This window comes from Rhea pennata, chromosome Z, assembly GCF_028389875.1.
Source record: "Rhea pennata isolate bPtePen1 chromosome Z, bPtePen1.pri, whole genome shotgun sequence".
Lineage (NCBI taxonomy): Eukaryota > Metazoa > Chordata > Aves > Rheiformes > Rheidae > Rhea > Rhea pennata.
In genome coordinates, this window is record NC_084702.1 from 60,350,241 (window position 1) to 60,369,966 (window position 19,726).

The 19,726-nt window shown below is 34.6% G+C and overlaps 2 protein-coding genes across 3 annotated transcripts in view; both read right to left on the reverse strand.

The window, feature by feature from the left end:
* The window catches only part of IPO11 (importin 11), a 100,334-nt gene that overhangs the window by 20,477 nt on the left and 60,131 nt on the right, over nt 1-19,726 (reverse strand). Inside the window, exons 28-29 of one of the 2 annotated variants that reach the window (XM_062599605.1) lie at nt 18,995-19,108; nt 17,135-17,256 (exon numbers count right to left, since the gene is read on the reverse strand). In XM_062599605.1, coding sequence (XP_062455589.1) covers nt 17,135-17,256; nt 18,995-19,108 — 236 coding nt within the window. The remainder of the gene's footprint in view (nt 1-17,134; nt 17,257-18,994; nt 19,109-19,726) is intronic. The other variant, XM_062599606.1, reaches the window with a different exon arrangement.
* Nucleotides 3,779-7,370, reverse strand: LRRC70 (leucine rich repeat containing 70). Its single transcript, XM_062599607.1, has 2 exons — nt 7,241-7,370; nt 3,779-6,755 (listed from the first exon to the last, which is right to left on the reverse strand). Exon 2 carries the CDS (start codon nt 6,742-6,744, stop codon nt 4,819-4,821), a length of 1,926 nt encoding a protein of 641 aa, XP_062455591.1. The 5' UTR covers nt 6,745-6,755; nt 7,241-7,370; the 3' UTR covers nt 3,779-4,818.

A 19,726-nucleotide genomic window follows, 5' to 3' on the forward strand; every position in this document is an offset into this window, starting at 1 on the left:
ATCCCTAACCACCATCGGAATTTGATATTTGCTACTGGGGGCCTGAGGGCAGACGTCTAACTCAGTGAAGGCATAGCCATTTTGTGCTTTATAGGATCAATTACTCTATGTCCGGGGGTTTAATGTTAAGCAGCCAAAATGTAAACATACTGTAGGTATAGCACTCACTAAAATTTGGGGGGGTTTCTATGCTTACAAATTGGTAACAGAAGCATAAAGGGAGGCCTGTTCGAGTATGCTGTACTTCCAAGAATCTTTGGGTTGCCAGAAGAAACTGAGAAAGCTGAAAATCCAAAATATGTTCTTGATAGCCGCAAAGAACTGGCTGAGAAAGCAGCATAATAATTATTTCCTATTTTTGAAGATGATATTTTTACGTTTTTTGCATAAATGAGGAATAATATTTTACTTCTTTCTTCAGTGAATACAGAAACCTACTAATGGCTTTTTTTTTGAGAAGAGCAAGTGCTACAGAATGCAGACCTTTCAAAATGCGCTAACTATCACCATTCTCTTGCAATGGGACGTGAAGTTTGTTCTTACCAAAGGTTCACCCAAAAATTTACCAAGTACGGAATCATTAAACAATACAACTATATTCAGAATGCAAGACATGCTGAGAAAAAAAGACAACACATACTTATTATGCTTTGAAAAGAAATCCTAATTAAAATTCAGTAGCAATATAGAGTGTATTAGGTCTTACTTTCATGGAACAGAAAGTAAGAGCCATGCATATCAATATAACACATTTTAAAAGTCTAAAATTAGCCTGCTTTTTTCAAGAAATACATAGGGAAATCATATAAGTAGATTCAAAAAAAGACTAGAATTAGTACTTAGAAAAACTCTGGTTTCAAAACTGAAAAAATTAATACAGTGTGCTAAAATCTTAACCCCAGAAAAAAGGCAGTATTTAAGCAGGTCTTTTCTCAGATACCTCTGTGCAGTTCAGATTAGCACCAGAACAAACAGCTTGAAGTTGTAACTACTAGTTGTTAACTACCCCATTTCTCTGATTTATCACAGCAAAACATCATTTGGGTATGCAGCAAAAATTATCAAGAGATAAGCCCAGAATTAGAGGCTTATAACCTCTTAATTAGGTCTAGAACAGTCTAGGATCAAGTTCCAAAGTTGTAATTAACAAATATTAACATTGTTTTAATTAGTAAAAGGATCTTTTATGCAAGTAAATTTACCTTGCCTCTAATGAAAACAAAGCATATCAAACATACTTAGGGCAATATGTACATGAATAGTTTCACACCTTTTATTTCAATATTTGTTGAAATAAAAATAAAAAATAAATGGAGTAAGTTTTGCAAAGCAAAAAACGGACTACATCAGTTCTTAAGAATGTGATACGTAGTTTTCCCATTTTATGTAATTTCCAATACACTAAGCTATTCCATTCAACATTTTTGTTATCTTGAAGTTTCATGGAAAAAATTAAATCTGGATTTTAATTATGCAGCAAGCCACTATAAATTAAGTTCTATCATCACTTTAATAAAACATATACAATATTAATGTTAGCTGTTCTTAAATAAAACTGTCTCTATTTCTGCTATTCATATTCCTCAATCTATCAGAAAGGGAAGTAAAAGTGCTACCTTTGAAAGCATCCTTTTCTCCTCTAGAGATCAAAAAGAAAAGGAGAAAATCTTTTCTACTTTTCTGCATTGTCCAGAATGAGGCAGTAAAAGGCAAGACATGGCGAAGTTTCACCCACCTTTACTGATGTAACAGTAAATTTCAGAAAGATTAACTCATTATTATTATTTCATTATCCCATGGAGAGGAAGAAAGGTGACAAACAGAGATTACACATATCATGAACAATGTTTTTGTTTTGTTTGCTTGTGTTTTTTTTTTTTGTTTTTTTTTGGTTTTTTTTTTGTTTTTTTTTTTTTGTTCCTAGAAGCTGTGCAGTGCTAAGGAGCTCCAAAAACAGTAATAACACAGCTAAGACAACATTTCCAGGACAGTCCTAAAGGCTGACCATAAACTCCAATAATAAACGTTATGAATGGGAATCTAGTAAGGGACTGGTGAGTAGCTGAAAACTTAAACTCTATTTTACATCCTCAGGGCCGACTCTGCTAAACTTTCTCATATAATCTCTAATTATTTTTAATAGTTAAGACACACATGAACCACACTTGCCAACATTTGTATACTTTTTTCCTTACATGGAAGAATCTCAGCTTCCCAGTGTGAAAGTTTTAGTAAGAACTGCAAAACAAAGCCATTCCCCAACATCTGCATAATGAATCTCTGAATTCCACATTAGTCTTATGCATAAAATTGTTAGCAAGATGCGTATTAGAGGACGACTCCTCCCCCTCCGAAAGGCAGCTTTCCCTTTGCTTGCAGAGACAGCTCTGACGCTATCAATTTCCTTCTACACTCCACCACTACAGACCGGGAAACATTTTCTACAGAAGCTTGTTATCGGGAAGGGCACACCTTCAGAGGGAACGGCATTCTTCGGAGGAAAGCAGTTGTGGAATATACAGTTTAAACACAAGACCTGTAACCTGGCAAATTTCTTTGAGAAGCGGACTTGGTCGATCTCAGCATCTGTTCACTCTAGAAAAATCCCTTCTTTTATGAGAATATCAGCATTTCTATTAATGAAATGTAGTTAACTAGCTCTCGTTAGAATTTTTTATCTAGATGCTAACACAATTCATTATTTTTGAATATGTATTTATAAAAAATTGATGATTTAGAAATACAGCTCTTAAAATCATAGAACTACTACAGTAGAACAGAATCTGCAGCTCTAATTAAATGAAAAAAATAACACATCACAAGGAATTACATAAGAGACGGAAAATAACAAGCAAAATGAGATAAAGAAGAAAAAAACCTTAATAGACAGCCACCCAAAGAATTAAACATGAATTAAAACATCATCAATATTTTCTCTCCTTAAGATCTGCACATTACATTTAATATTTGATCTATAACTAGAATAACGTTATAAAATATACAAAGTTTTAAACTCATTCAATCCAAATGGTTTAAACTTTTGTTAAAGTAGCTGAATTCAGTGCTCCATAAAAAGAAAAGTCAATGTAATACACAGTAAATTACACTAAAATATAGTACTACGAAACAGTAAATTGAGGTTTCAGTACATTTAATACAAACAGATAACAAGCAACAACAGATACACACAACATATGGTTCCACATTCACACACAGACAGTACAGGCAGGTTTGTATTTGTACTGGCAGATGAAATGATCTGTCACTCTCAGAAATGCATTAGAGATGCACGAAATTGAAGGATGAGGAGCAGCACAATACTGGGACATTTTGCCATGTGTATCAGTTATGCTGGCAGAAGGAAAGAAGGCTGGAACAAGAAACACCACGGTAGGCCCTATGCATCTGCAGACTGCCCTCGATTTCAAGACTGATTCTGGGAATGGCAAAATACTAATTTAAAGCAACTTCAATTAACTTCTTGGAAGGACAACCTATCAAAATATTCTTCTCTATTGTTTCCTTGTGCTCAACAGTAGGCTTAACTGATTTAACTGTAAACTGAATTGCTTAAAATTCAAGCGATTGAAGTCTGTAGGATACATATTTATGGAAGACATGAACTACATAAATAAGTCTCCTTCAACTAGTCAAAAACTTTTCACTAATCGTTTTTTTCTGGAACATACTCTGGATAAAGTTTGAGTTACTGGAAAGAGAATCATAGAAATTCACGTTCAAAATAAACCTACAGCACAGTAGGCATAATCTACTAATAATATAAATGGAAAAAAGTTGAAACAAATGCAAAGTACATATTGAAATAATATCTGTTATTTAACTAAGACTAAGCTTAGTTAGCCTTTAGTGAGAAAATGTACTTTGACAGACACTTGCAAACATACATCACAAATATTTAAGTATCTTCAGCATTTAACCTAGAAGTTTCATTTGAAGTACACTTCTTCAGTTTATATCATTTATCTTGCAAAAAACACCTTTAAGCTACTGCTACACAGATGACAAGATATCTTTTCTAGAAAATAATTAACGAGTTCTATTATCTTAAGACACATTACAGACTGTCAATTTTTCAGTCCAAGGTAATGTTACTTGCTGTATTAACTCCAGATGCAGTTATGATCATAAAATGAGATACATGCAAACAAAAAAATTCATATTTTTAATATATTCACTATACAGACTGAATACACAAATGTGTGTATTAAAATGTCATATGTATTAACAAATTTATATAATTTCAGCTTTTTCGCTTCCTCGAAAGATTAAATACATTAGCTGTAAGAATGTTCACTGTTTTTCCACTGTGGTGTCTAATGAAGGCAGAACAGAAAATGCTCATTACAATAAATATATAAAGCAATTTTCTATTCTCATTTGCACCAACTTTTTAGCTTCACAATCCTGATAAAATGAACTATTTTGCTTGCTCATCTTCAAGTTAAGTAATTTCTATACGTATTTAATATCAATAAGGACTACAAAATAAAGATAAATAATAAATATACAAGCATACTTCTTACTGCACACCTTTTGATATACTTGAGTTATAGATGAAATATTTATCCTTTGTCCCTGTTGCAGGAATCTATCTATCCATGTCAAACTTAACTGATATCTAACAAAGTGAATAAATTCTAAAACAGGAAAAAATGACAATGTAGAACAGAAATTGTCATTTTCCACAATACTATAGTCACCCAGTTTTAATTAGTAAAGGAATTTTTAGAAAATTGAGTTCTTGACTTTTGACATTTCAGATCACAATAAATTTAACAGCACATCAAACGAGGTAAATCACAATGCTGAATGTTCAAACAGTATGACCTGTGCCTGACTCTCAGATTCTGTTCGTTTGAGCAGCCTAATTTGGTCCAGTTCTGAACATCCCACTGAATTCTGAGTTAGAGATTGCATTGGGTCAGTTATGCTATATCTGCCAGGCTGATAAAACCCATAATATTCTATTCTCTTTTCCCCTGAGTTTTCTAAAACCTTTAATTTCTGCCTAAACTGAATAATTTTGTATGTTAGGAACAGGATTACAGCACAAGCCACAATGAAGAAAGCCAGTAAAATGTCAAAAGCCTGGTTCAGCTTTTCAACTTGTTGTGTACAAAGTAGAGATGGTTTTAATGACACAGATGCTGCATCTGATGGAGGTAAACTTTCATCTTGTACGGTTGTGTTAACAGGTATGATCTGTGCTGGTATTTGCACTGGCAATAGTGATAATACCATAGTTGCCTGTGATGGATTTTCAGCAGCATTTTTTTCATAAGGCAGTGGGTTAGCAGATGTTGCTGTAGCTCCTTCCCAGAAATTAACATATCTAGTATCCACATTGAAAAATTGTTCAGATGTGTTGTGCCGCTCTACCTTATGCCATGCCATCAGGAAAGTGGTAGCGCTGTGATGAATATTTACAGATCCTAGATTCCAGATTTTTTCTGGACTGGCAGTAGGGCTACTGCAGTTGGCAAATGGAGTCCACTTAATATAATGCAAAGGTCTACCACGCATACTGAGAGGATTTTGACAATGAATTTTTACAGAAACAGAAGACGATGATAGCCATTTATGTAACCCAAGCATTTTGCAGCTGCAGTTCCAAGGATTATAATTTAACTGGAGGTGAGTTAAAGACACTAAGGGCTTGAGCACTTCAGGCTGCAACTCTGTAATATTGTTAAATGCTAAACTTAGTATTTTAAGCGAATGCCCCATATTTGCAAAGGTACCATCATCAATAGTGGCTATTTTATTTCTGTCTAGCTGCAGATACATTAAATTATGCAACAAAGTAAAGCTGCTAGAACTTATATTTTCTAAATCATTATGACTTAATCTTAACTGTCTGAGGTTGTTTAATCCAAAAAACCCATTTATAGCAATATGTTTTAGCTTTGCACTTTTTAAAGACAGATATCTGAGCTTGTTAAGTCCTTTAAATGCAAAAGGATGTATTGATCCAATGGGATTGTGAGACAAAGAGAGTCTTTCAAGATTTTTGAGCATTCCAATGGCATTTGATGGCACGACTGTTAAGTTGTTACCTTCAAGGTACAAATACACAAGGTGATCAAGGTGATAAAATGCTGAATCTGATATCCGTGAAATCTTATTATTGGCTAGATTAAGTGTTTGGAGACTTATCATTCCCAAAAAAGTCTTGCTTCCAAGGACACTGAGACGATTCCTTTGAAGCATTAAATATCTAACAGAAAGGAGATCACTAAATAATCCTCTCGGAACAAAAGCTATTTGATTATTCTGCAGGTATAAACAACGAAGACTGGAAAGACCTTCAAATATTCCTGGATCCAGGCGCTTAATATTATTGTTATTTAGATGCAGGTAGCACAGTTTATGGAGATCCACAAAAGCTTTCGGATGTACATACGAAATACTGGAATTATCCATGTACAGTGCAGCAAGTTTCTGAAGGCCTGTTAACTCATTTGGAATCACACGTGATATGTTATTCCCACTGAGGTATACAAGAACCGTATTTTTGGGAAAGTTCTGTGGGATGCTTGAAAGACCTAAGTTACGACAGTTAACTTGCCTCCCTGTGCAGAGCCGGCAAACAGACGGACAGCCAAGAATCTCCTTCTGGGGCAGCAACAAAAGAAAACAGTTAAGGATATACAGGAATGCTCCTATGCAGGGTGGAGAACTTTGTAGTCCACACATATCCCTGTCTTTGGCCTTCTCACTCATCTCTGACTTTGCTAGTAGAGATAAAAGAAGATCAAGTTTATAAATATTATTCAGTTTAAAGTTTAAGAATGTTACTTCTACATTTTTTTAAGAAAAAAAAGCAGCAAGAATTACTTTCCAGACTGCTATTTTAATATTCTCCTTTGACGTCAAATAAGCAGTTTCAAAATAAAACTTAAAGTACCATCAGTTTGAATAATACTGAAAAAAATTTCTGAGTAAATGAATAGCGAAACAAACAAACTGCCAACCTAGCCAGAAAATATTTAAATGGTTACAGCATAAAAGCAACAAAGCTCCCAAAATAATGGCTTTGAGTAAATTCAGCATACTACATACTCCTTTAATTGTTTTATATATTTGAAAAATGAGTAGATGTTGCAATAATACTCAAGTAGAAACGCTAACAGAAAACAGGTTTCCTTTTATTAGTGGCTCATTTCCAATTTTAATTTTATAAAGTTCAGCTACGTTCAAAATAAAAACAAATTCTTACCCCAAATCTGCAGTACATTATTTCCGTTATTTTGTTGTTTTGTAGCTCATTGGGCTAAACTACAGGTTACACTTGCTATATTAATCTGTGAAGTTTTTCAAGCAATACTCCCGCATACTAGAGCTCTCACATTTTGTCCTAGGTTTTGCAACTGTTCACTCAGGAAACGGAGTAATAAGTGGGTAAAGTGAGGTTGCCATGGATACAGGAAACCGTGAGACAGGAAGCCATTTTATCTGTGCTTCAAAAGTATTGTTGGAAAGGAAATCCCAACTGCTTGTTCCTAAAAAAACCAAGAACTATCTTAGTTTGTAACTACTACTGCTCTTTTCTTCTTTTACTAATAGTGCTCAAAAAAAGTTTTATGTGAGATGGTGAGGTACAATTATCACGGAATAAAGCACAGCTATTTGTAATAGTACTACTGCCTTATCTGTAAATCCTTTTTTCTTTCAGTCAGGAACCCAGAGGCTTTATTAAATAACTAGCACCATTTATACATTTCTCTCTCTGTCTGCCGAGTCAAACGGCTCCCCACACAACGCACCGCTGCAGCATCGCGGAGGCAGGGAGCGGGGGAAGGCCCCCGGCGGGGCGCGCGCCGCTGCAGCCCCCGGGCAGCCCGGCAGGACGAGGCACTAGCCTGGCACCTGGACATCATCCAGGCGCTTTGTTAAGTTCTGCTTTAGGACACACACATGGACGCGTACAAAAAAGCATCCGCAAAGGTTTACGTATGTTCTGAACATCGCACCCTCAGGCACCCAGCTTTAGTTTCCTTTAGCATCTCCTGTGCAGATAAACACGTTATGCAAACAGTACATGCCCTATAAATACCATGCTCACTTATGTAGTAAACTACATCCTCGGTTTATCTGTCATAGGGGCTAAATAGCTGCAAAGTCCCATCTCGTAATCTAAGGGCAGAAGGGGCTAGAGAAAGCAGGATAGAAACTTAAGAAATTAAGTCTGCAAATAGCAATGTAAGGATAAAAATCATAATTTATATTAAAATGAGACCTCTTGCTCAGCAAAAAAGAGGATGAGAAAGCCCAGAAATAGCCACAGACAAAGAAAAGTTGCTACGGAAGCATCAGATCCCTTCACCCACACTGACTGCATGTACAAAGTGCAAGTTCACGTAGGGGCAAAACACCACCAAATACCTTTTATCTATGCGGATCCAAACTGAAACGCAGGAAGCACATGAACAAAATGAGCACACATTTGAATAGGCTTCCTTCCAAATTCTGCCAAAAGAACCCTACATTTTCAGGGATTTCAAAAAATAATTTTAACCATAATATTTATGGTAATCTGTAAAATGTGATATTGTCATTAATGGAAATTCTCCTTCAATTTTCAACTACAGGAGGCCAAAAATATCTGGAGTCGCTTGTCCTTAAACAATAAAATTCATTATTAACCGAAAACTCTAAAGAAAGCACTTAATGTGAAGTCTCCAAACATTTATTTGAAATATACCACTATTGGAGATGGCTAACAATATTTCATTCACTACAGATATTGTTCTCCAGCAGCAAGTAGAAATGGTAAGTTTTAGATGTGAATACAGCTTTGCACGGCAATAGATTTTTGAATCCTGCAGTGAATTTTATCTTGCTCATATTATCAATATGCTCACATTATTAAAATTACTGTCACTGCTTTTTAACATACAAAAATCTGTTTCCACAATGACTGGGAAAAAACCTCAACAACTCAATCTAACTAGATTACTTAGTACTTGTGAATATGAGCATAAAGTCTGACCAAAAGCAATTTGCCAAATTCAACAGAATTTCTCAAATTCTGCATAAAATGACAGGTCAAAGTAACTGGAAGAACACACAAACACTGTATATTAAGTAGAGTCCTTCCAAGCAACCTCTATTTTCTCTGCACTCATTGATTTATGTTAGGTTCAGGTAATGAATATTAATGAGCAGAAGGCAGTCATCCAACTCAAATTTATGTACAGCAGAAAAACATATAAAAAGTTCAAAAGTAAGTTCTAAACTTACTCATCTTCAAAATAAGTCAATTTTTAAAGAAGAATTTCAATCTTAATTATTACAAAATGATGTTAAAGCCCACACAATGCATGAAAACTAATTCTCATCACTGCAGTTATTCCTTTGAACTTGTAAGAGTGAACCTGTTTCCCTCCCACTGTATATTTTATTAAAAAAAATAACACAGTAAAAGTAGGCAGGGGCAAAAGTGAAAGACAGACAGAAGTATGGTTTCCCTGTGATGCACTATTGGTATCTCAACACAGAATTCAGAGGAAAATTACCAGGCTGGCTGTCTTCCTTCTCATTTTCCTTGATATCTTTACTATTGAAATGGTCAGTCACAATTGTCTCAAAGTATTGTGCTCCCCTAGCATTTATCTGTATCTTCTCTTTGTTACTATCATTCTATTAATTTAACAAACATCTCCTTATGCTGGTCTTGCCCATTTCTGCTTTCTTCTCCTCCACAGGTAGGTTATGATGCACATTTTTTGTTCTGTTTCCAAATAGCTATAATTTCATCTTCCTGCATGTCATTCTCCAGAGATGACCGCCGGTTAGAACAACTCAGCCACTACCTACCACCACTTAGACTGCACACACATCAACATTCAGTCTCAGCTCACCTCGCCATGTCCAGCAACATCTGCTATGGACATCTTACTAATGCTAAGTTTATCTGGCCTCAAAATCTCTTTTCTTTCATCATCACCACCATCATCCAGGTTATTTACAAATTTCTGATTATCTCAAAAATACTGCAGATCCCTCCTTTCATGCTTTTGCACAAGTTTGTTCTTGCTCTGCTGCTTCCTGGAAATTTCTCTGTTCATAGAGTGCTATTGCATTCTGATCTAATAGCAACAGTGACTCCTATGAAGGGCACAGACAGGCACTACAGCTAATCCAATATCAAATTAATAACATAGCAAAAACATTCCAAGTTAAAAAAAAATCCCAAAGTACTAAAATTTATGTATGTAAACATACATCACAGAAATTATTTTCCTTTTGATTCTTCACATTTACTACTTTTGATTAAATTATCTAGTAGCTTTTACTGTTTCTCAGAATGTTTTGAAATGTGAAACCATACAATTACTTTTCCCATTTAGGAAGAGAAAATGAATATATCTCATTTTTTAAAAATTTCAGTTTTCTTTAAACTACAATAACGTAACAGCATTCTGCAACTAAGATTACATCAGCAGAATCACTGATGAGAAATCATTAGTGTAAATTTCTCATCTCATTGTAAGCAATCATTGCATCAATATGTCACATTTATCATGCAAACTAAAGAGAAAAATATAACAGGTCTTCTACAGAGTGAGCAGTAGTCCTGTAAACAAAACATATCAAAAAAGGCTGTCTGGCCATCAATGAAATCAGATGTGACATGCTCACGAAACACAGTATTTATAGCTGCAATTTCTACTATTCGCTAAAATATTTAATGAACTCTGCTCAAATTAGATGAGTGAATGAAAAAAACACACTCAACATTAATGCATCTTAGAAAAAAAGATATTGCCACCTACCGCTTTTTGATAATATTGAAGATCTAGCTTCTTATATCCTGTATTCTAATTTCACAATAACAAATGCGCAAACCATAAAATTAAAACTCAAAGATTTGAAGAATTCAAAGCAAAATGATTTCAAAGTTTTTGTTGGAATAAATCTTCTAGGAATTGATTGAAAACTAAATTCAATTTTATAGCTTTCAGCAGCACACCACCTGCATTAGCAGCCAATAGCTTCTAAAAATTTAACAGAGAAAGCATAATTACATGAAAATTGTGGATAATATCCATACACAAAAAACAAAAACCACTTCTTTAAAAAAACAATGTTCTTTACGCTAGCACACAAGATATTCCTTAATATCAAAACTTGATTTTCTATTCTACCATCATTTTCATCAGATTTTCTGAATATAAAACATCATTTTAAGATAGTACTTATTTGCAGAAGTTCTTCTAGTGACATGGGTACTGTTGTTCATTTTTGGGATCGTATCCTGACTCTTGCACTGTTAAGAAGAGTCACCAAAATTTCAACTAGTCTCAGGCAGTTTCATATTTCATGGAGCATACAGCAAAAAGATGAATAGCTATACCAAAACAGCTCAGAACACACACAGGTGGAAACAGCAAAAAACTGTACTGGTTGTTTTTTAAAATCTACTTCAGTCTTGTGATTTTTGACTCACTTTTAATAAATGATGGTATGCTTTAGTCAGTGGTCACTCTACTTATCTGCAAACTTGTAAACTGCACTTTACAAAGGATAAAGCTAGGAAAAAACTATTTAGTCTATTATTTTCTTTTTGCTGTCCTTTACATAATTAAAAATCAATTTTAGAGTAAATTATATTTAGAAGAGTTTTAGGAAAGATTTCTGAAACCCTGTATTTAAATAGGTCACAAATGAAAGCAAGGCATCAGATGCAAATCAACCTGGTATGGCCACAGCTTGTTTTCTGCTATGGGTCAGGGCACTTAGTGACACGCTGATGCCATCATTTGATACATTTTTCCTTAAAAAAAAAAAGGCATTATGGGCAGAGAAATGATAATTTCTTCCTGATCATTTCATAAGAACAACTAGACTACTCAGATTAAGACTGAAACCACAATTTTCAACTCAATTAAAATTGCACTGTTACCTGGTGGACAAACCAAACACATTCCAAGGCCAAAGGTGAGAACTGTAAAAAGAGCTCCTTTTACTACTGATAGTGTATTATGTGTGTGGGTGAGCCCATCTTTTGACAGAAGGAATAAAAGTGGAAGAGGGGAAGACAGGGAAATTAACTCAGTAGTACCTTCTCCTTTCTTTATATGGATATTAAAATCAGTTATGTAAAAAAATCTTACCTAATAAATGGAGATACAACTAAGGAGACATTTTATAAAGCACTTTTTCTGCCATTTCCTGCATTACATATAGACAGTTTAAAAGGAAAATTAAATTTCCTAACTTAAAATAACTTTAGCAAATGTCAGAGAAAAAAATAACTTTTGTAATTATCTAATGAAGATTTATAATGACATGTTATCTGCACTTAAACTCACAATGCCAATTATCCAAATGGCAGAACTCATACTGGTTGACATATCAGACTTGACACACTGTGAGAAAAAGCAGACATTCATTTACATAAAGACTAGATGTGAATACAGCAACTCAGAGAACCTCTCAGGTGCTTAACATTTTCCCTGCAGTAGTTTCTGAGACAAATACTTCAATTTGAAGCAAAGGGAAAAAATGAACAATGGAATCTCAAAACACTACTCAAGTGTCCCAAATTATAAAGGAGAAAGACAAAACAAATTCAAATGCTTCACATTTCAAGCTCAAAGTTAATTCTCAAACTGGACCTACCCTCAGGCACTAAAATTAACGGACTTTTTTGGAAAAGTGGCTTTAATAATCTAAAACACAAATTAAAAATAGACAAAATATTATACAAGCAAGCTCTTACAAAAAAACAAAACCAGAAATATTCAGATACTGGAAAAAGTGGAACAGGAGAGTTCACTAAAATTATTAAATCTTTATTCTAATTTTTGAGTGATTGCCTTTATAACTATTAGTGAGGTTTTTAAAATTTGACTCAGTGCACTACCGTTTGTTTTATATTCTCATTAAATTCATTTATTATATGCAACTAATGCATTCTTTTCACTATGCAGCATCATCAGATCATCTAACATGGGACCAAGGTGTAGTAACAAACTACTATGATTTGAACTGACAGAGCAATTAGAACAGTTGGCAAAAAAACCAAAAACCAAACAAAAAAAATCTGCTATCCATTTAGAAACATCTATTAGTAATCAACATTAACAAATGAAATAGTAACTACAGATGGCACTATAATGACTTGGAGATGTTATGCCCAGCTTCATTACATTTTATATCGATGTTCCTTTTATGCATGTCAGAGCAAACTTTTAATGTGTTTACTGAACTTCTCTTACCTTTTCTCCTTCCTTGGGATGCAAATTTCATGGACTAACAAAGGTGAAAAATAAAAGTTTGTCTGTTGTTCATATGATTACAAACCTGATTACAAACTACTTTAAGGAATTTTAAAAAGACAGACTTTTGCCTGTCATGTTGGAAAACAGTGCAAATCCACAAACTTCAGAGGTCAGCTAAAAAACCTCCAAGGATTTACAAGCTTCATGAAAGAACGACAAATACAGGAATCTTTTGATTGTGATGTTCAAAAACTTGAGAGGATGGGGAACTAGCATAAGATGCATTCCGTCTTCAATAGCACATTTCTTATGCTTTCCCTCTTCTCATGAAAGCTAGGAGTGGTTAAGTTTTTAAGGAGTTCTAGATTTAAGTTAGACTACGAACCCCAAATGTTCTGAGCCGTTGCTCAGAAACAGTGAGTTATAGACACGAAAGCGGCAGCATTACATAGCACAAGACAATCACATTTTCACAGACAGGCATAAAACAAATACTGTATGCCTAGAGAACATGCCATGAAAGAAAAACATCAGGTGGCACTCTTTTCAAGCTAGATGAATCTTGTAAATGCCCATGGATGTTTTATGTTATGTATGTTAGGATCTAAACAGAGAAACATGCTGCTGTTGGACAGTCAGTAAACATTAAAATAGTCCTACCTAACAGGTATCAAGCATCCTTAAGAGAAATTCTGAGATTTTATAACTACATGGAATTAAGCTTAGATTACATTCCCAGGCAAGATTTTACCAACCTAAGTAATGTTGGTTACCTCTCAGTCAAGAGACACTGTTACACCATGACCTTGATCTTGTTGCTGGACCCTACTAGTATTCACATCAGTTTAAAGGAAAAAGTCCTTAAAAATAGCTGGCCCATTCTTAGTCAAAAAATGGTTCACTATTTTATGAAGTATCAAGAGCTTTTAATAAATGCATATCAAAGAACGCAGAAATAGAACACTGGTGTGTTGGTAGTAACAGCATAAAATGTGGAAAATAGTACACATGCATATATAGCCAGACAAAAAAAGCTAACATAATTTGAGTGGCCAGATACAGATTGCAAATGCAGATAATTGGGCAGCATTTAGCTACGAGAAAAGCAAGTAAAATCAGGAAATTACTGCTAAGTAAAAAGGTGTTGCAACACACTAATCAGGAAAGAAACTTAGTTATTGTTATGCTTTGATTTTTTTAATGTGAACTTCTAAAGACTAACACAATACACAGCTGTGCATAGAAGATAAACAGGATGCTGAATTGAAGGACTGTAAGTAGACAGGATAAAATGCAGCGGTATGTTGTTGATATTAAAGACGTGAATTTACATATGCCACTACATACAACTCTGAAAGATACTGTCTACAGAGAAAGCTAATCACTGTGAAAATACAACTGCATTGCGGTGGTTTCCATCTTACCCATTCTAAAATCCTTCACTTGTGAAGAAGCTACTGTCAAAGGAGCTACATTTAAAATAATAATCTTATTGTTGCCATACTTGGTTTTAATGGAATAATGATGCAAGATTTGGCTTCACTCAAAATGAATAGAGTCCTCAGTGAACATGCAAATTGCCAACACCATCAATAACCAGAGAAGTATCTAAAAACAATGGTTTTACACTACAGAGCTGAGGTGGGGGTGGGTGGGAGGAAGGGGGTAGGTTTCCCTTGATTTCCCCATTATCATTCTAATCATAAAGCAGCTCCATGGGGGAAGAAAGGGAGTACAAGCTACATTCATTTTTACCTGCTACTTTTATCTACTCTCTGCCCTTCCTCACTAAAATACTTTGATATTATTCTACTGCTGTTTTATAGGCTATGGGAGGCAATAAGCAAAGAGAAAAAAAATCCCCAAGAAGCAGTAGATACAGCGTTGCTGCCTATTTTCCCTATAGCAAAATCCTGAAAATTTGAGCTTGCCACTGGTATCATCACTGATCACTGAACGGGATGGTGCTGCCTCCTATGCTGATGGTGGAACAGGAAAAGCAGCAGGCTCAGCCTTCGGGAGCAAGCCAGTCTCATGGCCTCCTTGGACACTCTATTCTATGCAGCTGAGAATCTAGAGCGAGCTTTGGATATCCAAAGAAATATTTAACCAGAAATCTATTTAGAGAAGTATTCCCAGAGGATAAATTACCTAGCTTTTCTTCAGAATGTTGTTTTGTATGAATCAAAACAATATTTTAAGTATTGCACTTAAAAGTTTAAACTTTCAAATTGATTTGCACAATAGTCGTATTTTAGAAAAATTTAAGTTTTAGCAGGAGTTTCAAATAGGAGATGCAGCAAGCACAGGTAATATAATTACATGATGGGAATAATATAATGGGAATGCTAGAATTAATCATATTGTTCTGTAGTAGATAGAAAAATAAACTGGCAGAATCATTTTCACATATTCTGTCTGAAGCTACGTTTGGTCTTGGTAGTAAAATTTCTGTAGCTATTACATAAAGATGCCCACTAAAAAGAGGGTTTTTTTGTAATTTCAGAGAAACATTCCTAAATATCTGAAAAATAAAGCTGTTGTTTGGAGAAGTTCTATTGTGTAAGAACTGCCAGGAATAACTGGCTCTTGCAGCAGGAAATTTGGAGCAGTTGAAGGTAGTTCAAAATAACAAAGTTATTTACAGCAAGTTCTTTTTCCTTCCTCTCTATAAGAGAAACTTCAAAAGGAAGACAGGCATTTATCAGCATTCCGCTTCAGTACCTTAAATTTTAGGTGATACTTCTTTAACAAGGTTTGTAATACAGCTCTTAATATAACATTGTCACATTTATCGGAGCACTCCCCCCCCCCCCAAAAAAAAAAAAAAAAAAAAAAAAAAAAAACACTTTCACATAAAGCAACTGCTTGTTTCACCTTTGACTAGGTGTCTATCCTGATGATTTGGGGGAGGAAGGAGGGACAGCAGGCAGATAACTTCTATGCATATTAGCAGCAGTAAAACCTCTTTAAATTACACATACAAAAGTTCTCTAATTCTTAAGAGTACTGAGTAAATACTCTACAGCTTCATAGATACTGCCACAGCTTTAGGATTTCTACGCAAAACCTACATTACTATGAGAAAATACTTAAAACTTTTCAGGAAATCCTCCAAACCAAATATAAAGTCATGCCATACTGTCTTCCTGACTTACAAATCAGGCAGGAGTAATCCTAAGGTAAGTATAGACTAAAAATCTTATCTAAACATGTGTTTAGATATAAATTCCAGTAGTGACAATTTAAAATTCAGTGTTACACTATTCATCATTTTTATTAAAAATATTCCTCTCACGTTTATCCACCAACAATAATGGAGAGGAAAGAAAAGACAGTAATGTAAGCTGCTTGCTACAGAAGTCTACAGTGGAAAAAAAAGACTTTTAAAACAGTTATTTCTTTTTTTATGCAACTGTTCTACTTTGTATCATGAAGGGGAAAAACAGGATGAAAGTTAAGATCTACACTCAATATGAAGTCAGGCTGAACAAATATTATTCCCTGGAAGGGACTCCAGAAGACTTACAGGCCAACCAAAGCAACTACTTAAACACAGATGTGAGAAGAAGCTAGTCCAGTACTAATATGAGAATGTACAATAAAGCATATGACAATAAAATATCCAGTTGTTTCCTGATTTTTACTAAATAGTATTTTTCATGAAATATAAGTATACTGTATTGCTATGAAACACAATATAAAGTTAACATAATGTAATATGAAAATTCTTTAATGTTTTTCAATATCTTCAGCCACAAAGATGTAATAAAACTACTCATATTTGAACAATGATCTGTAGAATTGTGAAAGATTTTTTTTAAAAAAATCTTATTCTTGTAACCTTGAAGTATTCGTGTATAGTGCATATTAAAATTTCTCACCTATTCACTGATGGTAGAAGTGAAAGCAATGCCAAAGCAGAAAGTTTTCGTCTTTCTGGCTGAGTGATGTTATCCATCCGATCAACCCACATTTCAATCATGTTACCAAGAATTTGGTCCAACTTGGAAAAAAAATACATTGTATATAGTTAACTTACAGATAAACTACTTTGTTGTACTGGAATGTAAATGGAAACAGAATGTTTCACTTGATGGGTACTCAATTTAGTATTAGAAAATCACTTAATTTAGCAATCAGTTTGGAGACATTCAGTCTGGGAAAGTCACCATGCAGTTACTCATGCATGACAAATGATTTGCAGCAACAGTCTATTTGTATCTTCTATACTATACTTCTATGCTGCCAGGCCCTGAGGACTCCCTCCCCTTATATGCGTGCATGCCAATTAAGTCTATTAATTGTAACCCAGAAGTTACATATACTTTTAATACAGGGACAAAACACTGAATTAATCAATCATTCTTCATATAAGAATTAGCATATATAAATCATGTAAATTTGTGCTCTTTTACCCTCACTGGTGACAAACAAAACAGATGACTTGTGTTTACCTATTTGAAAATCTTATTTTAGCCACGGATAAGAAGTTTACTAAATTTCACTGAAAGACAAGGTAAAACACTTGTAGCATTAAAGCCTATTAGTGAAAGATAGCCATTTTAACCTTGTGCCCAGACACTTGTACTGCTTGATTTAGAGTACAAAGTGAAACATTTGGTTATATTTCTTGGCTTGACATATTTGCATAAAATAGTAAAACTAGGATAATGAAACCAAGTCTGCAACTACTTGAAGCAGTCAGAAGACTGGCACACAGTTTGCACACACGTAGCGGCCATCTTACAAAGCCAGAATGCACAGACATCTAAGACAACCCAGAACATACTGATGCTGAGCTATGAAAAGAGGATGTAATCTTCTGGACCATGCTGGTTCTAACCCCTAAGAAAGCATACATAAACACCAGTGATATTCAGTGGAGCTCAGGAAAGAAGGAAGATGCCCACTTTAGTTTTGGCTTCTCGTGTCAAACAGCTCTGGAGCATGATCATCTCTACCTCACGGACAAAGAACTATTAAAGCTTGTCATCAGAGCTAAGAACACAGCATGAAACTCACCGTATGACATACCTAAAGCTTTAGGTATGTGTTTGATTCATGCTTAATTTTCAGTTAACAGATTACCTAGCAGTTGAGCATTAAAGACTTAAATTTTGAGACTTAGTCTTTCAGAATAGTCCTATCACAGCAGTCCTCAGTTCCCTAATAACAGCAGCAGCACACTGTCCAAGGAACAAACATGCACAAAAAGACACAGTTAAAGTAGTTTCCAAATGGGAATGAATATTTCTGTTAGGATACGTGAATAAAGGCTAACCACAGAGAACACAAAAAGCCAGGAAGGATAAGAAACAATGATAGGCAGAGGAACCTGAGTAACCTAAACCGTGAAAATGAAGCACACTGAATCAGCTACTCCTAGAGACTACCAAAGGAGAACGATTAGACCATGGTCTGTGGTGTAAAACGACCAAGATGAGTCAAGTAAGGAAGCTTTCACCATGCAATGCCAGGCAAATTAAGGGGAATTATTATAGGATGTAGAGGGAAGAGAATTTAGAGACCAAGTAAAGGTTATGAGATGTGTTAAGGGGACTGTGGAACACACAAAACTTATCAAAGATGTTCAAGGGAAGGACCAAAGAGGGGGAAAAAGTGGTCAAGTTGGATCAGGGAGGAGCAAGCAGGGAAAATACAGAGAGAAGTTCTTTAAAAGATCACAAGAATGTCAAAAGAAGGCAAAATTTCAGCTGAAATATCAAGTTAAATATCCTTACCTCCTGACCCAATTCACAAGCCATCTGGCTCAAAAGTAAGGAAAAAAAACTTGTATTTTGTAGTAGAACTCTACCCATGACCCCCAGATAAGTAGACATCACCACTGGATATCTCTGGAACAAAAGTAAAACAGAGGAAATAAATTTAACAAAAAAACCCAAACAAACAACAAAAAAACCCCTTAAACATACAACACAAATACATGGAAAATACTTGCATGTATCCTTGATTGATGTACTTTATTAAATTGGAAATTATAAACTGTACTATAAAAGCCACTCAGACCACAATATTGAGGACTTATTACCAAGGTTTCATGGTTATTAAAACAGAAAAACTATGGCAATCTAAAGTTCAGTTTTCGCCAAACAGCAAAGACAATTCAAAAAGTGATTTATGTTACATTTTAAATCCTGTATCTTAAGGAAAAAGCAATATAGTGTACTGCTAGAAATATCTTTAAAGTCAATTATGATTCAAAATTACTATTTTAATGACATTTAGAAATCTTAGTATTTCTAAATTAAATAATTTCTCTGAGAGAAATTATACACACTTGCCCAAAACTAACTTGCCAGTGTCTCAAAACTAACCGGATGCAGTAAAAAACTCTTTAGTTTATCGTTAGTTATTACTTTTCATTTTAAAAAGAAACTATAAATATATTTGTATTAAATCCCACATTTAGCGAGAGAAAAGCAAAAAATAAAAAGTCAATGTTTACCTGAAAA

Coding starts and splice junctions, on each gene's coding strand:
- LRRC70 (XM_062599607.1), bottom strand. CDS start 6,744: ATGAGTGAGAAGGCCAAAGACAGGGATATGTGTGGACTACAAAGTTCT.